Source organism: Cheilinus undulatus, linkage group 19, assembly GCF_018320785.1.
Source record: "Cheilinus undulatus linkage group 19, ASM1832078v1, whole genome shotgun sequence".
Lineage (NCBI taxonomy): Eukaryota > Metazoa > Chordata > Actinopteri > Labriformes > Labridae > Cheilinus > Cheilinus undulatus.
In genome coordinates, this window is record NC_054883.1 from 39,366,562 (window position 1) to 39,394,066 (window position 27,505).

The 27,505-nt window shown below is 38.8% G+C and overlaps 1 protein-coding gene across 2 annotated transcripts in view; it reads left to right on the forward strand.

Annotated features, from left to right (window-relative positions):
* The window catches only part of gli3 (GLI family zinc finger 3), a 193,300-nt gene that overhangs the window by 99,217 nt on the left and 66,578 nt on the right, over positions 1-27,505 (forward strand). For both annotated transcript variants that reach the window (XM_041814401.1, XM_041814402.1), the window contains one exon: positions 4,257-4,362. In XM_041814401.1, the coding sequence (XP_041670335.1) occupies positions 4,257-4,362 (106 nt within the window). The remainder of the gene's footprint in view (positions 1-4,256; positions 4,363-27,505) is intronic.

Genomic DNA, 27,505 nt, shown 5'->3' on the forward strand with positions numbered 1-27,505 from the left:
TATTTCCCTCTGATGAAAGCTACTGTCCCATTGCATTGGCTTTAAAACTATGTTAAGGGGAAAATGTGATTGCTCTGATGGGAAAACAGCATTGCCATCCAGATAACAACAAAATAAGTCAAGATTTTTAGATGACATCCAAAATGTGCTTTTTCCCATGGGAAAACCTGGCAACAGAGGTACCAGTTGCTGCCTCCACATAGAAGATACATTGTTTTTACTGTGAATCAGATTTATGGGATTCCTAACTTAAGTATTTTGTGATTTCAGTCCTTTTTAGCCCTTCTCACTTGGCCATTTGTGGTTTACCGTGTTCATCTGGCGTTATTACTCTCTCCTTAGGAATGCTTGAGCTGCTGTGGTGTGTGGTTTCAATGGGAAGGTAGAATCTGTGACACGTGCGTTGGCTTCCTCTCTGCCCTCCAGCTGTATTCTGTATTAGAGCACAAGAATACCCTTAAATATCCAGAAGAGCAGGGGCAATTTAGCCGTGGCGTAAACAGTAAAGAGTCCCTACAGGAAACACTTGAGATGGATTGCAGGCTGGTGTATCTCCTTCTCTCTCTGTTCTTTGCGACTGTATATGTTCCCTCCTGTGACACACAGGCCTGTTTGGATTGCTAATGGAGAGCCGCGCTGGCGTAAAAGAGGTGGCAGGCTTTTATTTAGATAGGGCCTGGGTAAAGTAAACTTCTGAGATGGATTTAAATAAACCTGGTTCGCCATGCGGGGAAGTCATGGGCCAAAGAGGAGTGATGAATGAGGAAGAAATAAAAGGTGCAGTGGAAGTGCAGAGCTTTGCTGAGTGAGGAGATACAGACAAAAACATACAGTTTTTAGGGAATTCAATGAGGAAAGGAGGATGCAGGGATGTAAGTTTGTGTTGCATGGTCTTTAAAATGATTTCACAGTTTGTAATCTCTACCGTCATCCCTCATTGCCCAACAGGACAGAGGTCAGGGCAGAGATCAGCGAGATTAGAAAACATGAAACTTTTACTCCCATCGAGCCAGAGCCGAGAACACAGGCCGAGGTGTATCTGAGTGTCCGTTTCCGACTCTGACAGCTAAGGGCCAACGCTGGAGTCGAAGCGGTGGAGTTGTGTAAACAAAGCAGATTCTACCACAAGCACATCTCCCAGCATCCCCTCGTCCCTCCCTCCCTCAGCAGCTCTGGAATCAGCCGAGGTGAGCCCAGCCAAAACTGAGTCATCAGGAGGAAACTATCAAACAGACAGAGACAGACTGCTCAGATACTTGCCAGAGCTTCATGGAGGAGGCTTTTAGCACTTATCTCTGCCAGTGTGAAAACAGGATGAAAACCCTCCAATGGTTTCTGAAAGTTTGCAAAAGTTTTCTTTTTACTTGTTGAGTTCTGTGAGAAGAAACTAATTTGCTCTAATTGTAGTTTGAGAAATGATTTAGGGCAGTGATACTGAACATGTGGCTCTAGAGCCACATGTGACTCTTTTGTGATGATTTGTGGCTTTTTATGTCTTATTTTAAATATTATTTCACCCAGAAAATCTTAAAAAGGGTAACTTTTTTGCCACTTTTTGCCACTTTTCACCCATGTAAGCTACCTTTCCTACGTTTTGCCCTTTTTGCCATTTCTTTTTACCACTTTTTCCAATTTTTGCCCTTTTCACCCTTTTTTTTTTTTTTACCACTTCTGCCATTTAAGCCACCTTTTTTTCATTAAATACCACTTGTTTCCTTTTTGTCCCCATTTTTGTCTCTTCTTTTTGACACTTTTTCCCCATTTTTGCCCTTTTTCACCATTTGGTGCCACTTTTCACCCATTTAAGCTACCTATTGCTATTAAATACCCCTTTTTCCATTATTTTGCCCATCTTTGAAATTTTTTTGGTACTTTTTTTTCAATTTTTGCCAATTTTATCCCATTTTTGCACCTTTTCACCATTTTTTGCCACTTGTTGCCCAATTAAGATACATTTTGCTATTAAATACCACTTGTTTCCTTTTTTCCCGCTTTTGCCTCCTTTTTTTGCCACTTCATCCAATTTTTGCCCTTTTTCGCATTTTTTTTTTACCACTTTTCACCTATTTAATCTACCTGTTGCCATTAGATACCACTTGTTTCCTGTTTTTTGCCCATTTTTGCCACTATTGACTGTGTTTTGCCCATTTTAGTCACTTTTCTTTTTTTTTTTGCCTCGTTTTGCCACTTTTGGACCATTTTTGCCACCTGTAACTCATTTTTCTGATCTTGTTATTGCTTTTACAGCAAAATCTGATGCTCCTATACCACCACCGCGAAACGCACACACCATATGTTTCTAAATCCACCGCGGAGAACAACCAGGAAGGCAGTTAGAAGAAAGTTTGGGGCAGTGGTCTGTGTTCTTCTTCTCTCTTTTAATGCATTTCGGTGGCAGCGTTACAGCGCCACGTACAGGCTTGGCATATGCACTACAGCGTTTTCAGTCGTTTTCAGTGGTTCCGTGGTTCCGTGGATATTTCCTGAAACAATCCCATCTTTACAGAAAACTTTTTAAAAATGAAACGGCAATATATCGTTTTCGTCTTGGTTCCCATCCTGGGGTCCCGGACCCCAGAAAGGAGGCACCAGAGATTTTAGGGGGGACGTGAGGCTCTATCTGCTTCTAGACTATTAAAAGAATATTTGCACATTCTAACTAAAACTAGGCTATAATAAACACTTGTAAATATTTAGGTATCTAAAATGTCTCTGTGTTCAGGGTTATTTTGTTTGGATGTAAACAACTGAAATAAATCTGACTGTAAAGTATTTTTTTTTCTTGTGCCAGTCCTTGGGAGCTCAGGTTTTCTTAGATTCTTAGGGGGCTTAAAGTTAAAAAACGGTCAGGAACCCTGCTTTTAAAGGTATTCAGAGTCCTCAAAGGATGACTTAATTTACAGTAGCCAACTTAATAGACCCATATTAGTGACACAGTCAGGCCTAAAAGTATAGCCTCTGCTCAGCTTTCAGAAACATGTTTTTACTTTATCTCCTGCAAATCCCCCAAACTTCATGGAAGTACAATACTTAATCCCTGGGGTGCATTAGTCTTGCAATCTAATGATGTAGGATTACAAACAACATTGAGCTGATTGTTTCTGTGTTTGCTAAAGCTGGCAGTGATCAGCCAAATGAATGAATGAGTGATGAGCTAAGCAAACCTGAGAGGTGCTGGGGGGATCAACACCTGCTGAGTATCCCAGCTGCGTCTGGCATGGACCGACACTTGTGGAGCTGTGGGGCACCCCGCTGTTGGCTATCTGCCCCCTTGGCACACACTTCTTAATATTTACAGGCAAAACACATAGCTAGAAGCTCAGAGTCTCGCTGCGTGAAGGTATGCAGATGTTGACACATGCTTCGCCTCGGGGTGCTCATACGCAGCTTGGCACTGGCCTCAGTAACAGGCAATAAAGAAACATGTGTTCATACAGCCTTCAATGAAGGACTTATTAACTCAATGGCTTGGATTTGTTGTTCTTTTGCTCTTTCTATCCTTGTGTACATGTTTTAACCCATTTCTGTTTCACAACTCGACCCTGAAGTAGGCAGCATTCAACCTTGTGCTTTGCTTGTTGCGACTTGTCCAACAATAGTTGTAGAGCGGCAACACAAAATTCCAACTTTAGTTTGGAAGATTATGCTGCAGAGTGCAGTTAAGGTTAGAAGAAGAGTGCATACATATGTGAATCCAGTCTGGTGGCAGCAAAACAGTTTCAATTTCAGGGGGTAAAAATAGAGAAAGGCTTGGAAGCTCACATTATGCAAATGTTTTAATGTCTTATCTCGAGGGGGGAAAAAAGCTTTGCAATTCTCTCTGGCAGTTGTGACAAAACACTGAATCGTAAAAGGCTGTTTTTGTTCTCATTTTGTACGTCTCTTTGCTTGTACTTAAATGTTATCCTTTGTTCAAAACCATATTATGCTTGATACGGTGAGGAACGTGCCATTTGGCTTAATTTCTTGGGATTATTTATCACAGTTTATTTTGAGTTCTATCAGCCTGGAGACATTTACTTCCTCAGTGAACGTTTCAGAGCAGCGCAGCTTTTAGTTGAGGGAATTTAATGAGGTCTAATTTGGGTGGGTCTGCTGAAAGATAGCCATCAACCACTGCCTTTCATTATGGCTGCTGTTTAGATTAACTGAGGAGGGAATGAATTCGCATGACAATACGTTTGGAGGAAGCAGGAGTCGTGCTGTGAAAATGAAAATTCCTACCTTATATAACTTTTCCTTTCTTTGTCTTTCAGCTACACCACAGTTCTTCCCGACCTTCCATCCTCCCGTGCCAATCGATGACAGACATACGCAGGGACGATACATCTACGAGCCCTCCCCTGTGCCCCCTATTCACGTGTAAGTCCCTCATACACAGACACTCACTCATTAAAGTAGTTCTTATCAGACCTGAGAACACATCTCATTCAACCAGAGTTGGCAACAATACATGCATTCTTCTTTAAAGTAGAAGTACAGAAACTTGTATAAAGGACTTGTAAAAGTTTAAGCACTGATTCTTTAACTGCAGTAAAAGTGGAAAAGTACAGGCCCTGAATGTATTAACACTATAAAAGTAAAAGCAGCCCTCTGGAGGACGTTTCTACCAGCTGTTTCTGAACCTCACATCATCATAGGGATACTATTGAAGTTAAATCCTTCTTGCTTCTTGAGTATTAAAAAGCAACATACTGAACACCAGGGCTGGACTCAGGATGTTTGAGGGGCAGGGGCGAAAATGGTCAAAAGGGCACCAGCGCACAAAAAGTTACAGAAAATTTAACGTAAAATGGTTACAAACCCTGAATAAGATTAAATGTTTTTCATTAGCACTACTAGTACATTTACAATACCTCTCTAAATCAGATGAGACACCATGAAATAGGGCTGGGCAATTCTGCTTTTTGCAATATTTTGCCCCTTTATGCCTATTTTTCCCACTTCTTGCCCATTTAACCAGCGTTTTGCAATTAAATGACACTTTTTGCCCATTTTTCTCACCCTTTTTAAATTTTTTTCCCATTTTAGTCACTTTTCACTGCTTTTTGCCACACTTTTGCTACTTTCGGACCATTTCTGCCAACTTTAACTCATGTTTTGGTCACTCCCCACCCATTTTTTCCACTTTTCTCCCAGTGATTGTCGCTTTTTGACCATTTTTGCCACCTTTAACTTATTTTAATTTCGACTCTTTACCCCTTAGATCAGAGGTTCCCAAACTTTTCAGCCCATGATCCCCCAAAAAACTGCATCAGAGATCAAGGACCCCCATCTTCTTTAAAGGGGGATAAAGCACACAATACTGCAAAAAGCATCATGTGCAAAACTTTCATTTTAGGTCATTTTTGTAACTTTTACTTGCATTTAAGCACAAATATTACTTTATAACTATGTTTTGTTTTGAATTTGGACTCCTTTTAACAACATTTTAAAAATAATATATGCAATTTATGAATTTAAATTATATGAAATTTCTCTTTGTTTTATTGAAAAAGATCCCACGACCCCCTGTCACTGTCTCACGACCCCCCTGGGGGTCCTGACCCCCACTTTGGGAACCACTGCCTTAGATTATGGCTCTTGCAAATGTATTTTGCAGCAATTTGTCTCTTTGGTTGAGCAGGGTTGAGTAACACTGTTCCAGACCAAAGAAAGTCTTGAGTCTGAAACGTACATTAGTTTTCTTTCAGCTGTACTGATGTGACAACACTCATCATTTTGGTCCTGTAGTATGGGCCCAGAGCTTACATTAAACTTTTTTGTCCCCTGCCAGTACGGCCGGCAGTCCTCCAGGATTCTGGTCATGTAGAACAATTCTGGACATATGCTACTGATAGCCATATGTGACTTATAACCTGCATTTACCAGCAGTAAAACAGAAATCACAACATGCCCCCCAAGGGAGTTTTCTGCTGTGTTACATCAAAGAGCCTATAGCCAAATGAGATCCTTCACAGAAATGCAAACTTATCATCAAAAGAAATAGTTTACCAGCAGTCTGTTTATGATAAACACTGTTTTAAAGCTAGGGCTGGGCAATTAATCGCAAATTAGATTAAATTGCAATATGGCCTGCTGCAATTTACAAATCATACAAGTTGCAACATTTCTTTAACTTGAAATGTGTCAAAATACCAGTTTAATAAATCAACTTTTTGCAGCGGCAGAGTTTTTATAACCTTGCAAAGCAGATGGATAAGCCCATTTCCTTGTTTTTTTTTTTTTTTTACTGGTGAACCCATTTTGCAAAGCTCCCATCTGAACCGTTTGGGCCTGGTTAGAAAGCGACAGGACCAATCAGCGACAAGGGGCAGTACTTTCAGGCACAGCAGCGTTGTGACGTAAACAAGCAGCAGCAAGAGGTCGGTGCTATTATGGCGGAAGAGCTTAGCGTGGATGCTGCTAAAGCGTACGTTTTATCAGAGCTTGACGACATTTCTTTGTTAAAAGAAGAACAAAGAACAGCAGTGAGTTGTTTTACTTTCAAAAATGACAAAAGTCGAATACTGACATGTCTATAGTTGCCATGTTTCATGTAATTCCTCAGTAGCTGCGCACACGCAGCTCAATAGCTGCTACGTCACGTGTTTTGTTGCTCTGATTGGCCTGTAGAGATGTGAAAGACAGAACGTTCATCCAGTCATACTCCGAGTTTTTTCAAAGCCTCTGCCCTTTCCCAGACATTTCCTATTGAAGCTTTCCCAGATGGATGTGTGGAACAAATCCATCTGGCGTCTTAGGTTAGAGATTTTATGCACATTATGAAAACATCCAGGGGTCAGTTTTATTTTGCTTGTTTACAAAAATCCTCCTTTTCATGTTTAATGTATGTTTTCCTTTATTAAAATAAAGGACATAAAAATGATAATGCCCTTCAATTAATCAAATTACATCAAATTTGTACTTTGAGCAAAAATAATGAGTTTATTTTATCTCAAATTGATGAAGCTTAGTGTTTGCTACTTTATTTGAAATGGCTGTGCTTAATTTCTTTTTAAAAGTAGTCGTGTTAATAATTTTGACCAAATGCTGTGGCAGTTTATGCCATATAGACATTGCTCTATACATGACAGTCCTCTTTAAAGCATTGGATTTGGGCAGTGGTAATGTGAAACACTCAAAAAGGTTTGTCTTGTGCTATAACTGTGTCTATCATTAGTGTAGGTAAGCTGGGAGTGCAAGTATGAAGGCGTTTTGGAGGTTATGAAGTTTCTTAAAAACTGGACCAGGCTACATGCAAGTTTCTCTTCCACATTTATCCAGGACAGCCTGGCATGCATCTCATCCACACTGTCCCTCATTGAGCAGTGCAGTAGTAAACATGCAGCTCTGTTTTGGGTGAGCTGGATCATATTTAGGTCTTGTTTTGAGGCATTAGACCAGACAGTTGGACAGTAATCAAGGTGGGATAAGACTAGAGATTAAATAACTTGCTTTGTTGTATTTTCTGTTAGGAAGTAGCCATTCTTTCTAATAGTGGAAATACCTCTGCTCATTTCTGCAACAATATCATTAATGTGATAAGCTTATGACATTTAAGGAGCAAGTTGCAAATAGTGTGTTAATATGGTCTGGTGTAGTATAGTAACAGAGGCATATTCAAAATTTAGGTATTAAGTGCTGGTGCAATTATGACAGTCTATAAGGCTTTAAAGAAATAAATCCTCAAGTGTATGTAAGGTACCTGAAAACTGTAATTGAGGACTTTGTTACTTCCTCTCTCTGGATTCAGCTGCATCACACCAATCATTTACGAGCTCCTCACTCCCATCGGGCGATACAAATCAACCTCCTAAACTTCCTTCCGCCTGTGGGCGTGGAGCATCCTCCTCATGGGTGCTGGGTGCCTCTCTTTGCGTTTCAGGATCAAAGGCCACGGCCCCTGTACGTGCGCAACATGATCCGCATGTCAGAGACACGCAAATGAACATGTGTCAGAGACGTGGAAATGAGAGTGGGGCGAGGGGGGAGCCTGGGAGCATGCAATTCTCATAAGAGCAGTGATCAAGCCTTGTCAAGAGAAGGAAGCGATTCCTCCGCTGACATCTACCCATCTCTGACAGACACAGACCGGCTCCCGACACATGAACTGTGTACAAGTTACCAGCCTGCCTCATCCAATCACATTTATGTATAGGCTATGAGACTTAGAGGTTAAAACATGCTGTCCTGTCTCGAAAGAGTTAATTGTTTATGCTGTAATCTTTTTCCTCCAAAGTCATGCTTGAGATGAAAAGCTGCTCAGTGCAGCTAAGAAGTGGTCAAACTTATGCTGATATGTTACGTTAGCTTGCCGAATAAGCTAACATTAGCTTCTGTGTCACAGAGGCTGTGAAAGTTGTGAAATAGTAACAATTGTTGTAATAAATTATTTTCCCTGCACTGCTTATTGGATATAAAAACAAAGAAAAGTTTAAATATGAAAGGTCAATCTACCCATATTTTAGTGTAAATGTAAAAACACAGTTAATAACAGCGCCTGAAACTACAGCTAGCGTTAGCTGTTAGCCACCGGTAAGCTACAATAACCTTCAGGTTCGAAGTCGTTAAAGACTTGTATTAGCCAAGAGTTTGGTAGTGTTACACAATAGGATAGGAAAGGCATCATTTGCAGATACACCATATGGACAAAAGTATTTGGCCACCTGATCATACACCAACAGGGACTGTATGGGATTGTACTTATACTTTAGTATTGAGTTGGCCACCTTTTTGCAGCTTTAACAGCCTCCACTCTTCTTGGAAAGCTTTCCACAAGATTTTGGAGTGTTTTTGTAGGGATTTGTGCCCATTCATTATGTAGAGCATTTATGAGGTCAGGCACTGATGTTGGACGAGAAGGCCTGGCTCACAATCTCTGTTTCGATTCTTCTCAAAGGTGCTTGATGGGATTGAGGTCAGGGCTCTGTGCAGGCCTGTTAAGTTCTTCCACACGAAACCTGTCAGCCCATGTCTTTATATTCTTTGCTTTTTGCACTGAGGCACAGTCATGTTGGAATAGAAAAGGTCCATCCCTAAACTGTTGCCACAAAGTTGGAAGCATAGCATTGTCCAAAATGTCTTGGTTAAGCATTAAGATTTCCCTTCATTTTAGATAAGGGGTCTAGCCCAAGCCCTGAAAAACAGCCCCTACCATTATCCCCTCTCCTCCAAACTTTACACTTGGCACAATACAGTCAGGCAGTAAATGTTCTCCCAGCATCTGCCAAACTCAAACTCGCCCATCTGACTGCCAGAGAAGTGTGATTGGACAGTAAACAGACCACATTTCCATTACCCCACAGTTCAACTTAACGCTGCAACAGTACACAGTCGATTTACAGAATATGGCTAAAGTTAGCAAAGCTAGCTCTACTGACCAATATTCATCTTTGCAGGTTAATGCCCACATTTCTGTGCTGAATATCTCCACTCATTGCTTCAGTTCTTTGTTAGTATAACCTGGCACTGCCTCTGAACAGAATTATCTCTATTTTTTGATCAAATTAGAGCTAATTTGTTCCCATGAGATGCTATGAGTGCTGTCAGTTCAGCATTATTTCACCATAGTTACAGGGGCTACTAGTGGCGGGTGGCTGAGGGATTTATACTTTGTATTACCAACTCATATTTCTGTTGCTGACTAACCAAGGGATCCCACTTTAACAGAGTAGCCTGCTAAATGGTTAAAGTTGAATGTCGGGTTACATTAGCTGGTAAACTAATGTCCTTAGCTTCTGTTCCACAACAATTAATGGGTTATCAAATATGCTATGGTACTCTAAAATATTACCATATTTTCCTCTGCATTTTAGGAATCAAATGTTTTATGGATGTGAAAATGGTAACGACGAATGAATGACTGAGCAATTTTCAGTATCCCTTCATTTACATGACTTACAATGTTGAACACAGCAGCACGTTTTGCGTTTTGCTAGTACTTAAGCTTCCAACCTTGAGTGTGATGTAAGATAAACATGGCCTGTTTATGAATACGGTGAATAATAGAAGTCTTGCATTTCCCTGGAGTGCTTCAGACACTGCTCTCTCAGCACTGTCTTATACAAATCTCCCTTGAAGTGATCCTCCTTTACACCTCCTGTCTCCTTTATGCCCTTGTTTATTTGTATTCTTGCGCCCAAACTGTGAAAACCACTAAGAGATGCTTCATCGTCCTTGTGGAGCTTGTTTCCTTACCACAGACACGAAGGAAGCGATCAGCGTGCGACGAGGACAAATTGGATGGGGCAGCTACTTGGGCCGCATTATGTTTGATATTCTTCATCATTATCAACTCCCCCTCTTCTCCTCCTCAGGAGTCATATCTCTCCCTTGCTGATGTGCCACTAAGCGTAATGAATTTTTTATGTCCCCCCCTCTCTCTCCGCTACCCCACCTCCGGCCCACCCTACCTCTCAACCCCTCATCTCCTGCAGCGGAGAGAAAAAACAGGGGGAGAGAGGCGAGGAAATAAAAAAGGGAGGTGATTGATGTCCCGTGTCACTGCAAACAAAATGGCAAATATAATTTAGCATTTAGCTTATGCGGAGATAATGGGGCGAACACGCGCCGGCAACACAGGCGCGAACAAACAGCCTGGCTTGTTATCCGTCAGGGGTGCTTTGGTACGATGTGGAGCGCAGGTTAGGGAGGGGGAGGAAGGAAATGAGGAAGGGGGAGGAGGGACAACACGAAGCCAGGGAATTGAATTAAGGGTGGGAGAAGTTTTGCAGCGCCGGTGTCTTCAGTCACTCCGTCCGGACAGGAGTTATCTGCTCGCTTGGTTTGCTGTCAGCAGAAACAGCGGCGTGCTCTGCTTTTCTACTTATGGCCTATTTATCCAAACCATTAAGCATAGAGCTGTTTAATATGACACGCTACGCTGAGGGAAACTATTTGTCATTATTATAAGACAGCTGTTTAGGGGGCAGCCTTATTTAAATCAAGTGTGTGAACTCACTGTCATACACGCTATCTTTAAATGGACGTGAGTTTCATATAGAAGAAATCATTTGTACCAGCAAGCATCAGTCAAATTTGACTTTAAGAGCACCAGTTTGGGCAAAATTAAGTCCTTTTGGTCATGCAAATAGAGGAAAATACTTCACAGTTGTTAAAGATACTCATATATATTTCACGTCTATCAGGGCAAAACCCAAAGGTGATGTTTGGGAAGGACAGACTGGATAAACGCTCAGTCTGTCACATTCATCATGGCCCAAGTGGACTGCACTGTTGCTGCAGAGTAAACTACATACAACAGGCAGCTGTTCTCATTCTTTACTATCAGTGGAGCCAGTTGATAAATCAAACTCGTGCTGAACCCATGCAGCTGGGAGAGGAGCAAAAAAACAATGACACTGTCCAGTGCAGGTCAAAACAACCACCCTTTTTATTTTCAATCAACAAACCCACAATGGCCGACTGCAGCTGACATAGTGTTTTTTTTAGAGAACAGCCATATGTCCATCTCGGCTGCTGTAGTAGCAACTCTGTTTGAGAGCACAAAAAGTAAATTTAGCAACATCTTCTCTTTGATAAGTGGGAGGCAACAGCTGCCAGTGAAATACCACTGCTCAGATTTTTTTTAACTTACAGAGTAAGGCAGGGGGAGAAGCTCCAGGTGGACTTTCAGCTTTGGTATCAATCACCCGGCCATGCAGCGGCTGGTTGGGAGTTTGACTGTTGATGTGCTGCTGCAATTAAGGTGCGTCATATGACACGATGGTCCAATACTGATGTGTCTTGGGCTTAGGTGTGTCTCTTTGCTCTTCTTTTAATACAGAAATGGCGTCCATTTCCGGTTAAAGCATTGCTACAGCATTCACACCAATCTCCTGTCAGGCTACCATCATTAATATGCTTAAAGTCACTTCAGCTACATCACACCCGTAGGTACCGCCTCTTTCTCCTCAGATCATGCTGATAGGTCCATTTTTCTGACTGAACTGCGTGAGAAGATGACAGACATGGAATCAGGACAGATTATTTAATTTTCAAGGTTACACAGCGGTAGGAAATATAGGAATATACGTTTAAATGCGAATTAGTGCTGTCAGCGTTTCTGCATTATTCGCAATGTCATAAAAGGGGACATATTATGCAAAAAACACTTTTTCAGGCTTTTCTAACAAAAACATGTGCCCATGGCCTGTCTGCAATTCCCCCAAATACCAGAAAAATCCATTCCATCCTCCCCTCTCTTTCTCCATCTTTTAGAAAATGTGTGCTGAAACAAGCCATTCTCAGATTTTCCCCTCATGATGTCGTACGGGGAGTTTTCCCCGCCCCCAGGTTCAGTTGGCCCTCCCCCGCTTGGAAGAAAGTTCCGCCCTCCTCTCCGGATCAGGAGAGCCACATCCATTGAGCCACATCCATTTCCTGAGAGGGACATTGTCAGGGGCGGAGTCAGACAGCTCAGTAAGATTTAAAGCTACAGACACAGAAACAGCTCGTTCTGATCAGGGCTGAAACAGAGGGGATTTTTAGACATGAAAAAATTAATAATATTTTACATCACATTAATCACATGTTTCTATGTCCCTGCAGCACAGCTTTTGCCTACTGTAGCGTCTCCATGCTTTAGCAACTTGAACCCTTTTGTTGCTATTATTTTGCCACTTGTAACCTATTTTGTCACCTTTTTGACACTTTCAAACCATTTTTGCCACCTTCTTGCTAATTTTCACCCACTTTGCCTTTGTTTGGCCACTTTTTTGCCTAATTATGCTCATTTTTAATCACTTAAACCATTTTAACCACCTTTTTTACAACATTTAACCCCTTTGTCAACTTGTTACCAATTTTTGTCACCTTTTTTTTGACACTTTCAACATGTTTTGCCACTATTAACCAATTTTGTGGCCCCTTATGCCAATTGTCGACCATTTTTGACTTTGTCTTGCCACTTTTTACCCAATTTTGCCATGTTTTATCATCACTTTAACCAATTTTTGCCACCTTTCAGGCTCCTTCTGCCCACTTTTGCCACCCCCAGTTGTCTGGGCCCCAGAAACCTCTCCCCCTTTTTCCCCTTTTATGGGCCACCTTGACTGTTATATTATTTAAAAGTCTATTTTGTATTGGTATGAATATGGTGTGCTTTGGGCAAAAAATGTTTGAAAACCACTGCTTTAAACAATATTTTTTCCATTTTTAAGGATAAATGATATCAAAAAGTGCTATAGACTGTTTCTTTCCTCCTGTTTTTTATTTCTGGAGAGGGATAAAGCCACCAAAAGGGTGGGAAAACTTATTAATTTTTCCTAACGTGCACAAATACACTGGTATTGCCAAGATACATTTGTAATTAAGATAATGTGGAGGAGTTTTAATGGCCACGTTGTCTGATGACTACCAAGGACCTTATAACTGTTGGCTAGGACTTCTTTTGTTGAAGTTAAAATTCTAAGAAGCTTTTAACCACCTGATGTCAAACTAAAGTTTATTATAGTGTCAGGATTAAGTCTGTGCATGTTCAAGTCAGGGTAAAACTTTACCTCTGTAGCCAAACAGTAAAGCTCTTTGAGGAATTAATGTGATGCATTCTGCTCTGTAATGTTGCTTGTAGCCAGCCGGAGCAAATAGAGGCAGTCAACGCACAGCTGTCGCTTCAGGGAAATGGAAAAGAGGCGGCTTATGGAGAAATATTGAATTGTTTTAAGACAAGTTCTCCTCGGTGAGCAGAATTAATCGTTATTAGCCCTCTCAAAGATATGCCTAAGTACACAGGGACTATTATTGCAGTACTTCCCCATGCAGCCTCTCATTACGGCCTGTAATTACAGTTGGGTTGGCCCTGCGGCGGTTCCATCAATCCAGCCGGCTTCCCCCCGCCATGCACACAAGCTAGTCACCACTGGGCATCCGTGGCCGGAGAAAAAACACGGCAAACGCCCGGCAGCTTGTTTCCTCTCCGCTGCAATGACACATCTACCATTCGTACGTGGCAAATGAACAAAATCATATCCTATTACAGTGAAGGGCCTAATTGAAACATGTTTATTTATGGCCCCCGTTTTCAGATGAGGAGCGGGCGTTAGCGGCACAGCTAACGGGCTCCAGCGATATGAGGCAGCAGAATTAAATTAAAAGCTCATAAAATGAAATATGCTCTGTATTAGCTGTTTGACACTTAATTTGCCTTCAAATGAGCAGAGGAAATCACAAATTAACTGTCCTTTGTTTTTTTCCCTCCTAACCTCACCTCCCCTATTAGGCAAGGGAGCGCGCAATTACAGACAGAGGCTAATCGTTTAGTTTATGAATTCTTGTGGGGAAGGTACCAATGTGCCATTCAGTATTAGCGCCTCGGGGTCGGGGGAGGGGTGGGAGCCTCCTCTTGTGGGTGCTTGCTGCACTCAGGGACTGATGTAAAGAGAGCAGGGGGAGGGTTTAAAATGAAACCAGAGTGCAAACAAACAAACTTTCTCTGAGTTTAGAAACCTCCCAGTTTAAGCTTCATTCCTGTATTGATCCAGGACAGGAAAAGACTTTCCCAACCTTAAACCAGCTCCTTTTCCTCCAGTCTGGAAACCACTGAACTCACCAAAAAGAGCCAGACCCCTTCCTGCTCCAGAGAAGATGCTTCCTGCTTAAATAAACACATTGATCGGTGAAGAGCCTTCTCTCCACGGGGGCTCTGGTCCCCTCTGCTACCACCATTGTGCAGGACTGGCTTAATGGGAGTTTAGGGGGGGAGTTCAGGGTCCAAGAGAAGAGCGCTCCTTTCATTGGAGCTTTATTGCCTGACCACGGTACACAGCAAAACAAAACAGCCCTCTCATGCGGCTCAGCGCCGGCCCTCGGTCACTCAGAGACGGCCGAGAACAAACAGAGGTATTCGTCACAAGTCAATTATCAGCGTCGCAGTTTGCTCTGGAGTCCCCGGGCCCTCGTGCTGAGAATGGAGCCACTAAAACAACAAAACATTATTATGGGGAATGCAATTGACTCAACCTTTAGCTTAGTTAGAATATGTGATTTAGGAAAGAATTACAGTTAATGACAGAGTCCATTGAAGAGTTTATAAAGTTGTAAAGAGTAAAGAATAGCTATTAGGTGGCTTTTTGTTCTTTTTTTATTGTCTGTGAGCAAATGTTCCCTGTGTGCTGACTGTCAGGGTCAGTTCTCAATCTGTGGTGTTGTTACGCAAGACCTGAACACTGACTTTCAGGGTTCTTTCTGAAAAATGATAGTTTAATGATATAAATAGGAAGAACTATTGAACTGAAGCAAAACTACGCCCTGAGTGTTGCCTCTCAGGGATTGTTTCTAGCATGTTGTGGGTTTTAGACTGAAGAGGCCCTGTGTGTTGACTTTGAGGATTAAGAATCAGTTAGATGTGTGATAACATTTGCCCTGAACATTGACTTACAGGGTTCCTGTCTTTTTTTGCCAATATTCAATACAATATTTTTATTATGTATGCAAAATTGAATAAAGCAGATTAGGTCAAGTAGGAAACATGCCCTGAGTTTTGACTTAAAGGGATTGTTTTTAATTTTTGATGGATTTGTTCTTAAATGTGCCCTCTGCATCAACTCTAAGAGCTTCTCAACATGATGATCACATGGTTTCTTTGCCCTGAATGCTGACTTTCAGGGGTCTTTCTCAAAAATAACAATTTGTCCATATCAGTGGAAAGAACTATAGAATTGAAGCAAAACTAAGCATTGAGTTTTACCTTCCAGGACCTGTATTTGGTATATTATTATTATTATTATTATTATTATTATTGACTTCCATGGATGCTTTTAATTTTCTTTTTGGTCAATATTCAGCACAATAGTTATAATATATGCGAGTATTGAATAAAGCAGATTAAAAGTCATATACGTACCCTGAGTTTAGTCTTAAAGGGATTATTTTATGTTTTATGGAGCTGTTCCTAAATATGCCCTGTGTGTTGACTTTAAGGTCTTGTTATCAGTGTAATTAGGATTTCTTTGCCCTGAACATTGACTCTCAGGGTTCTCTGTTGGTCCATTTGGTAATATTTGGTATAATTATTTTTTCTTTGAATAACAAAAGAATTATCCAGCTTAAGTGAAGCAAAAACATGCACTTGGTTTGAATATGAATGGACTGTTTGTAAATTTCTTGTGGATTTGTGATGAAATTGTCCCTGTATTGCGACTTTAAGGGCTTGTCAGCACTTTGATAATGTCTTTCAGGCTTCTTTATTATTTTGTTTGTTAATGTTCAATTTGATTTTCTTTACGTAAATACTTTCAATGAACTATAATTTAGCAAAAATATATCCTGATTATTGACTTGAAGGGCATATTTTTTAATTTCTTAGAGGATTTATGATGAAATGTGCCCTGCTTATTGACTATAAGCGCATGTTTCTCTGCCCTGAACATTGACTTGCAGGGTTCTCTTTGAATTTGTCTGTCAATATTCAGCTTAGTCACTATTTGCCTTATTCAAAACTCAATGAACCAGATAAAGTGAAGGAAAAATGTGCCCTGCATTTTAAATTTAAGGTATTGCCCTAAACTTCTTTGTGGATTTGTGTTGAAGTATTCCCTGTTTATCATTAGTTTAATTATGCACTTTTGACCCTAACAGGTTTTCTTCTCAGTTTGTTTGTAGATATTCAGTAAAATATTATTGTTGTACATACAGAATGAACCAAAGAGCTCGAAGTGAAAAATAAGCCCTGAGTTTTGACTTTAAGGATTTTTTTCGTGTATTGGTAGATTTGTGTTTTTTTTATTTTGAATTAAGAACAAATTAAATGATATTCAACCAAATTTTCACAGGGTGATATTTTAAAATATGAACTCAACTTTAACTTTCTAGACACCAAAGCAGAAGTAAGTGGACAAATAGTGCAATTTTTTTTTGTTTTGATATCATAACCAGAATAAACTTTACTTTCTTCCTACCAGGATACAAAGACAATCTCTCATGTGTACTAAACAATGTAGAAATAGCAAACATTATCAGAAATAGTAATAAACAATAACCTAAATCAGTAAAAAGATTTAAAAAATAATCATAACATCTTTAAAGTTGGCATTAAAGACAGGAAAACTGTTACAATAAACAATCAAGAGCTTCACAACAGCTCTGAAGCAGCTCAGGTATTTCACATGTTAAAGTGGCCGATGTGCAAAACAAGTGGATGGAATCCATGTAGAGAACATCGTATTTATATGAACCTGTCTCCTCATAAAGGATGCTTTAATGCAGGGGTGTCAAACTCAATCACAGCAGGGGCCGGATTCTGAATTTCGGTCAAATCTGAGGGCCTTACAGAGTCAACGTTAAACCAGAAACTGTCAACCTCATTTTCAACTAGGGCTGTCGCGATATACCGATATTGACAATAATCATGGAATTAAAAAAATAAAATTTTAATATCGTGTTAAAAATGGGCAGATGCACACACAAACACTGACCCTCCACAATGACACAGCAGCTGCAGTACCTCCTTAGACAGGTATTTTGAGTGTAATTCATCTGCCAAAAGAGGGAACACAACATAAATTAAGTTAAAGATAAATTTGATTAATTGTCCCATTATTATCTGATTTTTTTATTGTAATCGTGATAATATCGTTATTGTGACATTTTTTGCCCATGATAATCGTGACATGAAAATCTGATATCGTGACAGCCCTATTTTCAACAGCAATTAGCACTGATGATAAATGAGTTTGAGATTAAAAGAAGTCAAATGATGATTTTAAAGGCTCAAAATCAGAGATAAATAGTCAAACTTATTAGTTCAAAAGGTCAAACACAACATTAATCGTCAAAATAATGTTTTAAAAAGCAAATATATGAAAAAGAAAGTCAGAATTATGTTTTAAAGGTCAAAATATGAGATAAGATTTTAAATTGCGAGGCTTAAAGGTCAAAATATGGGATTAAAAGTTAATGTTAGGAGTTGAAAATGTCAAATCATGACATAAAATCCAAAAAATAATGAGTCAAAAAAATTTGATTATAACTTAAAATTTAAAATTGGGACCTAAAAGGTAAAAAAAAAAATACTTAAGTCAAATTTATACATTTGAAAAGGCAGAATATGAGAACTTGTATGAAAATAATGACTTTCAGTTCTGATTGTGATATGCAAATTTGAAAAAAAAAAAAAAATGAAACCGATACACAATTTCTTTACCATATCCTGACTTTTATGTAATTATTTTTAACCTTTGTTTTTTTTATTCATTTTTCTGTGACTTGTTTAATTCCATAACATTGCGGGCCGGGTATAACTGGGGCCGGATTTGGCCCCCGGGCCTTGAGTTTGACGCCCCTGCTTTAATGGGTAGAAAATAAAACGATCTACTCTAGGTCATAAGCCATTAAAAATAGCCAAAAAAGTTTGACTTCTGAGGAAACCTGTCAGTGAGACTGGTGAATAAAGACTGTGTGAGTTCAGGTGGGGGCTGTGAGGGTGTGTTTCCGTCTTCCCGGCCTGTGTGGTTGTTTCATTCAGGAGAGTGTTTGTTCAGCTGCGGGCTCGGTCCGACTGGAAGGTTTTCCTGGAGGTACCAGGGGAGAACTACGGCACGTCTCTGTCATCGCTGCACAGAGTCGGTTTGAGATGATGAAGCAGGAAGGAGTAAATTAACCTGTGAGAGCTGTGCACTGACAAAGCTCATTTCAGGAATCAGGAGACTTTTCTTGCAAAATTTCAGACAGTTTGATGCATTTCTGAGGCCTTTAGACTGGATCAAAGTGCTGACAAAGCTTTGTGCAGATTAGAAAATGTGCTGAAGTTAATCTGCAGATTTGATAACTAAAAACAAGACATCACCAAATATTAGTCGCCCAGGATGTGGTTCTTAAGCAGGTATTGATAACTCGGTTTTAACTTGTCTCATATAGTTAAATATCCTTGTATCAAGGCAACTTTAAGATTCCAACACTGTTTCCATACTCACTCTCTGCACACTAGCTTCTCCCTTGTGTCCTCTGCTCTTTTCTTCTTCTTTTTTTAAGATGTGCGCCGTGTTGTTTTGTTATTTACATAAACTGTTGTCAGAGCGCCCAATCTGGGCATAGAGGAGCGGCGTGTTGCTTAGCATAAAGACCAGGGTCTTATCTCAACACCTCCTTCCAGATGGGACGAGGCCGAGCATTGCAATGTACACACGAGCACATAAGCAGAGATGCGCACACAATACAAAACAATAGAAAGACAAAGGAGTCTAGCATAGCTTTTATAGAAGCCAGGGGAGAAATGCATTGTGGAGCTTCATCTATAGCTGTTTATGGCACGATTTATGTTTTTTGTGCCCAATAGTCCATCACAAGTCAAACTATGTGATTGTTTTTTAGCATTTTGAGTGATTTTGGTCTGATTATGTTACTTTTTGGTTGCAACACGGCCACATTTGTTTATGATTCTCTGTTATTGAAAGGGTCTGGAGAGATTTAACAAGTCATAGCTTTTTTTTCCCCCCATCATGGTCGCTTTTGTTTGTGATTTTCTGTTCAGTTTCAATATCATGTGCTAAGGTTGGGCCTTATATTTCTTTGTCTTTCGCAGACCAAATGTCGCTTTTCTCAGTGATTCTTCTTATAAATCAAGGCCTCATTGTAAAGCAGGAGTTTTATTTCATCTTAACTTGTTATTTCTGATGTCTGCTGTGGCTGTAACATAACATCTGATGTAAGGGCTGGGCAATTAATCCCAAATTAGATTAAATTCCAATACTGCCAGCTGCAATTTACAAATTGCAACAGTTGCAATATTTCTTTAACTTGAAATGTGTCCAAATACTAACTTAATACTTATTTTGCAGCAGAGACTTATTATGCAAACATTCAAGTTTTTTTTTTAGAAAGAAAATCCTGCTTTACTTATGTGTATGTCTTTCTTTAACAGAACGAGACTGACATAAAAATGATCATCCCCTTCAACGTAGCAACTGATATCAAATTTGCAATATGAGACAAAATAATCACAGTTAGATATGTTTTTGAAATCATTTTACCCCAGTGAAGGGGTGTCAAACTCAATCACAGGAGGGGCCGAATTCTGGATTCAGAGGGCCTAACAGGGTCACCTTTTTGACCAGAAACTGACAACCTCATTTCGCCAGTAATAAAATATGAAAAAGAACAACTTTGCAGCAATGATAAATGATTTTGAGATTAAAAAATAGAAAATAAATAAGTTTAGAGGCTCACAATCTTAGAAAAGAAAATTTATTAGTTCAGAAAGATTAAAACTTGAAATGAAAAATTCTGTTTTTAATGGGCAATATATTTGAAAGAAGTCAAATATACGAGTTTAAAAGGTCAAAATATGAAATAAAATTTGTAATCATGAAATTAAAAGTCAAAATATTATTTCACATTTTTTAATTGTGAGTCTAAAAGGTCAACTATGGGATTATGAAGTCAAAGTATGGAGTTGAAAATATGAGATAAAATACAAAATGATTGGTTAAAAATGTGAAAAAAAATGACTTAAAAATTTAAGTTATGAATCTTAAAGCTCAAAATATTACATAAGAATTCAAATTTATGAGTTGAAATCCTCAAAAAAAACAAAAAACAACAAAATCCCAAATTTGAGTTCTAATTGTGAGATGCGAGATTGAAAATATGAAATTAAAACACAAATCAATTTTTTCCCCACATTCCTGATTTCTTATCTAAATATTTTTACTCCTTACTTTTTCAGATTTTATGACTTAACAAGGATATCTTCAATCATCAAGGATGAGTTCACATTTTTATACTTCAGCAAACCTGCAGACCTCATACTGATGGGCCAGTTATAACAGAAATATCATATGATCTTGCGGGCCGGATTTGGCCCCCGGGCCTTGAGTTTGACACCCCTGCCCTAGTGTGTTGTATCTAAAATCGTGTAGGTTATAATAACGAATGATTTTTTACTTGTATTTATTGAAAAATATATATGATGCAAACCCTAAAAATAATTGCATATTTAATCGCAATCACAATACTGGGGAAAATAATTGCAATTAGAAAATTTTGGTGAATTGTTTAGCCCTATTAGGGCTGGACAGTTAAGCAAAAATTTGATTAAATGGCAATATGACCTGCTGCAATTTTCAAACTGCAGGAGGTGCAATATTTCTTTAACCTGAAATTTATGTCAAAATATCAGTTTAAAACTTTTTTTTGCAGCAGAGATGTTATGCATTACACAATTATGCAATCATTGAAGTGACATTTTTTCAGTATAGTCTACAAAAAATGCTACGTTCTTTATTTTTAGACTTTTTTCTTATTACATATGAGATTGACAGTACAACAATTATTATCTGGTCTGAAATACAAGTCAAAATCATCACAATTAGGTGTGTTTCCGAAATGTTCAGCCCTTGTTTAGTCTAATATTGTGTTGGTTGTAGTATAGAATGGTTTATTGCTTGTGTTTGTTGGAAAATACATAAGATGCGGAACTTAAGGGATGATCACATTTGAAATTGCTATTGCAATATTGGGTAAAAAAAAATCACAATTAGATTATTTTCCCAAATCGTTCAGCCCAAACTGATTTATTGCAGTTAAGACTTTAGTGATGTATTTATTGTAAAAACTCATGTTGCTATGAGGATAAGTTCTAGTATGGATCATTGAAATCAAAGTTTTTATTATTTTCAAGCAAAATAATGCAACCGTAATGTCATATCTGACTTTGTAACTTCATATTTAGCAGAATGATTCCAGTTTAAGATTTCATGTGTTGAATATCCTGCTTGCATGCTCTCTTTAAATATTCCCATTTGAAATTCGTCTAGACTGAATGTGAAGTGGAGCCATAAATAACAGAAAGAATTAATGATTATTTCATAATCTCATCTGATAATTTCTGTCCAGATATCGCCGCTGTCACCGAGATGCACGCCAGAGAGACGAAGGCCACTTTTTCATCCTCCTCTCCAAATGTCCAAACCCGTTCTGTGTGACTTCATAGGTCACCTCTCTCTCTCTCTCTGCTGCACTCACTGGTTCCACCCTCCCCCCCTGCGTCTCTCCTCCCCCTCCTCCCCTCGTCTTTAATACTTTCTCTATGGAGTAAGTCGGGGGGACAGGCGGTCACGCAGTCGCTGGCTTCATGATTAATGGTGTTTATTCTTGACAGAAGGCTCCTTTATTTATCTGCATTGCAGTTTCACTGATACTATCAGTCACCTGAATGAAAAATATTCAGTCATACCAATTTTGCAGTATAATTGAGTAGAGTCACTTCCTTTCAGTTTTTTTCCCTCTCTCTCTCCCCCCTCGCTCTCCTCTCCCGCTCTATCTGGCAGCCTTATCATCGCCACAGTAATTTTCGCGCCGCGTTGTTTGATATGGAGAGGCTGGCTTTAGCCGCATTTGACATAAAGCCTCTTCAATTTTCACTGGAGGAAAAAAAAAAGGGAAGAAAGAAAGTTGTGCACCACTCTGTGAAAATGTACGAGGAAGGGAAAGTATCCCCCTATCCCCCCCTCCCTCTTCTTCTCCTTTTTTCTGAAGCAATTTCAGGATTTAGAGAGAAAGGAGATAAATGCCTAAGCAGGAATATGGGCAGATTGAAGTTAGAGTATATCTATTTTTTTGTAATACACCCGTTTCAGAGGCCTAAATGGGTATTGTAGGCCTTTTTCTGCTATTTTGAAAGCACCTGTGTGTTTTGAGAATGATGGATCCTGCAGGTTTTAGGGGAAAAAAAGAGTTGGCACAGCAGATATTTGACAAGGCCTGTAAAGGTTTAAGGGTTGAGTCATTACCCGTGGAGATGTGTTAAGACATGCTCCAAAACTCCACTCAGCAGGATACAATTACCTGCGCTACTGCTGCCCCTGCTGCCAGTGCATTCACATTTCTCCTCATGCAATTTTAGCCTTCTTGATTTGCACAATGCTTAATGCTTTACGCTCAATTTATGTGTCAAATAATCTCAGCTAAAGCTAACAATTTAAACTATTTCTAATCTAGAAATAATTCCTTTTATTGGTGCAAATCAAGCCTTATTATTCGCCCCTCTTCATTGTAATTCCTGCAGGTTTCACTCTCCTTTGAATTTAATTTAAGGCTCCGTTATAAATACCTTTTTGTATAAGGTACATTTCGATAAAAGGGGAATACATTAATCTCTAATACGCGGCCTGTGAATTTGCACATGTAACACATTAGCGGATTTGATTTCCTCTACAGCAGTCATTTGCCCCCCTCTTCATGTTTGAGATCTCAATTTGTAGCTCGCCCATGGAGCACAATGGAAAAGCAGGTCTGAGGGGGAGAGATAACAGGCAGGTGCCAACAGCTCTCTGCTAATATGTGTGCAGAGTGTGTGTGCTCCTGCAGCCATGCTTACACACACCGACTTACACTCTAAATACTGACAGTGTTCAAGCTCAGCTGATTTTTAAACTCTGCTTTTCCTATTATTCCTCTTAACCCCTAAGAGCCCACACCCATTTTTCCTCATAGCAAAATTATGACGAGGCATTACACAGACTCAGTAGACCATGTACAATACACCTATTTCTAATGTCAAGGATAGAAAATGTTACTTAAATGTCACGTTTGACTTTTGTGCTTAATCTGTTATCATCTTTGTTGGGAAAATACTTTCCAGTCTTGACTGCAAAGTGGTGTAATTTTATCTTTTCATTTGTATTTATACAGCATAAGTCAAAGCTAATTAGATTTAACAACAGAAACCATTTTCAGGGGCTTTTTTTCAACACACAAACCTGAATGGGCCCTCCAGAGTCATGATTTATCATCACTGTTTCTGTTCATTTATGCCACTTTTTCCCACTCTATGTTCATTTTTTCCACTTTAAATTCACTTTTGAACCCCATTTTCTTACATCATCTAGCCAATTTTTGCAACTTTTTCCACTTTATACCCGTTTTGCCACTTTTTAGCAGCTTTTCACCATTTCCACCCATTTTGGCGCCCTTTTTGCATTTCTGTAACTCATTTTTGCCACTTTTCCTCATTCTTCCCTGTTTAAAAAATCGGCAACTACAGTGCTTAACAAATTTATTAGACCACCCTAACCCTAACCAAAGTAAGGTTTCTGCCACAGCTGCCCTAAATTTACAGCATTGGTAATTACAAGATCATTTTTAATGTTTCTGCAATGGTTAATACACCAATATGTAGAACCTCTTTAACACAAATGATGTTTTTGATGCTAAAATAGAATTATTATTGTTATCCATGAATTTTCAAATTTACTGATTTACAAAAAAAAAAGAACAAAAAAATAGTAAAGCACATTAATATTTCTTTATTAATATGTCAAATTGTAGTTATTTACTTGCATTCCTGAACAGAAAAATGAGTTTTAGTGGTTGAATGTTATGCTTGATTCATTTCTGACTTCTCAGAGAAGCCCAGTGAGCCGGCTCAAATTTGGGTATAAAAAGGTGAATTCCGTTTGAAATTCCTCATTCCTGTTCAAAATGGTAAATATGGAGAGCTCACTGAAAATGAAAGAGTCCGCATTAAAGCACTTCATGATGCTGGATGGTCTCTGAGACAAATATGACAGGTGGTCTAATAAATTTGTTAAGCACTGAATATTTTACCTTTAGCCTTTTTTTACTCATTTTTGCCAGGTTTTGACCTGTTTTTACAAGTTTATCTGGTTTTTATTTACCTGTTTTTGCCTCTTCAAGCCATTTTTGTTACTTTAAACCACTTTTCTCAATTTTCTTCGCATTTTTTCACTTGTTGCATTTCTATAAGATTCTATTTTTGCCATTTTAATCTCATTGTTGCCTCTTTTGAACCCTTTTCACCACTGCTTTCACACGTTGACACTTTTTTGACACCTATTTCATTTTTTTCCACTTTTAAATTATTCAACCAATCACATGACCACATCAGAATTAGTTTAAGTTAAAAAACAAAGCTATGTAAGGTCTCTTGGGGGACATTTAAAGGTCATGTGACCCCTGTGTCACGGTGTGTCCCTATGGGTTAAAACAAATGCAACACATGAAAATATACAGTAACTTCCCCCTTTTAAAAACAATCATGCTGGAACGTTTTCCTCTAATAGTTAAGGCCACATTTCTTATCTTGATACAATAAAACAGCAATAAATACCCAGGGTTTACTTTAACTTTTGCATAAAATGACCTATATCTACCTACATGCTATAATATGTGGCAGGCATCAATACAAGATAAGCATTTCATTGTTTTCAGTTTAACCTTCTTTTCCACACTGAAACACATACTGATGCTAAAATTCATCATTATTTTTTGTGGCGTTTTGCTTTCCTCTTTTTTAAACGCACAGATGATTGCATTATTTACACTTGTATGACTAAATGCATAAGGGCCTCTAATTAAGACCTGCCTTTATTTTTCAACTTTGCAGCAACGCCAGGCGAGTCAAAGGGGCAAGGGCCTTAACCCAGACATAAGGCCACAAAAAAAACACTCTTAAACCAAAGTATTCTTTGCAAACAAACCCCCCCAAAACCCAAAAGGTTTTATTTTAAAACTGCACAGAATTTCAACATTTACTGAAATGTATATTTCTCACATGTATTTTAGCCAATCACCTTGCAGTTTGTCAGATATGTCTCGAAAACAGCGACACAATCCAATAGGCATCCAACATTTACAGTAATATAATAATTAATAATTTATACACTGAAAAAGATTTTAATGATGAATATAAATAATTAATATGAATTTAGGAAACACACAATATGAGTTTGACACCCCTGCTGTATACAATGGGCCTCTGATGTTTGTGACAAATGTCCACCCATAAACTCAACATCGTCCTCTGTATTGAGTTGGTTAGCCATCATTGTCCACTCATTAACAACATTATACTTACTTATAAGGATGTACTATACCTGCTTCAGTCATGCTGTGTGATTTCATTCATGTGGAAAGGGCTTTGCAGTCTTCACTCTGTGACTCAGGCACTAGACTCAGGTTTACGAGCTTTTACCAAAGACTGGATGGATTGAAGAAATCTCAGGAACGCTGCTCCTGCAGCCTGGAATCTGTGCGGTGGCGCTGGCTTCTAAATCATTTAGAGGTAGATTAAAGGTGTCGGAGGGGGATGCAGCAGGTTGTAGGTGTTTTTACTGAAGACATGCAGCTCTCAGACTCAGGGTTTGGTTGATCTGTTACCTGTGATTGTGTCCGTGTCTGAGATCTTCCATGCACAAGGACATGCATATTGACTTCACTACAGCAAAGTCTTAATTTCTGCTGTTGAAATTATTGAAATAGTCCATTGAAGTTTGAATTATTTGTACAAATGTTTGGAGAATTTGCTGTTTGGATATTACATGGAATTTTTTGGAAATGTTGAAGCATTTTCATGGAAATTTAGGGGATATATTTGTATATTCTGAGTTTGAATTTTACTCTGTGATTGACTGGTAACCAGTCCAGAGTGCACACCGCCTCCCATCTAATGACAGCTGGGATAGGATCCCTGAATGGGATCAGCAGTATAGAAAATGGATGGAAAATTTTAATGGAAGTTTTGGGCAAATTTGCTTTTTTGGCATTTTCGTGTGAATTTTGGAAAGTTGTTTGGGGAATTTTGTTTGGAACATTTTTGGGCCTTTTTGTTGAAAATTGGGAAAATTATTATGTATTAGTTTTTGGGGGGAATTTGATGGGGATTTGGGTGGGTGGTGACATTTTCAATTATTTATTTATTTTTATAGAAATTTAGGGAATTTTTTTTTACATTTTGGAGAGTTTCATTGGCAGTTTTGGGGAACTTAACTTAGGAATGTGTTTTGGAAAATTTTTATGGGAATTTGTGAAAGCTGGGGAAATTTGTTTGGAAACTATCAGGTCTTTTTGTGGTAAAATTGGGAAATTTATTTGAAATTTTGAGGAATTTGATTGGGAATTTGGGAATCTTAAACATGTCAGGAATTTTCATGGAACTTTTGTACATTTTGGGAAATTTGTTAAGAAATTTGGCGGGAATTTGCTTAGAGACTTTGAAAATTTTCCAGAATTTACATGGAATTCATTGAGATTTTTTTTATTGGAGCGTTTAGGCTTCACTGAGACGTTTGTGGACTTTTGAATGAATTTTTTGGTTACTTTCTATGGATACTTTAAAAACATGTTTTAGTATTTCACAGAAATTTTAGGTAATTTAAGGAATCTGTGTGAATTTTTGAAAAGGAAAAGTTTCTAGAAGTTCCTGCTCAAAGACAAAGCTGGTGTTTTAACTTTTCAGGTCCTACTGATCCCAAATAAGTGGGAGAAACTAAAAATGCTTTCCAAAAAAAGCTCAGGTCAAGGGAGGTTAAACTCATCAGGTTTTTCCTTGTTAAATAAAGTTAAATAAAGAAAATACCTAAAAAATGCTTTCATTGGGAGCAGATGGCATGGGTTCAGGTCTGGTCCCGTGTGTCTCTTCCCTACTCTCTTGTCTCTGCATCCGACTCTATGAATGGAGGTAAAAAAGCTAAAAAAATAAATCTTTAAAAAATAAAAAGCTCATGTTCAGTGTGTTTAATTTGGATGATGATGAATTTTTCCATCTATAAAGCGAGCTCTCAGTCTTTAG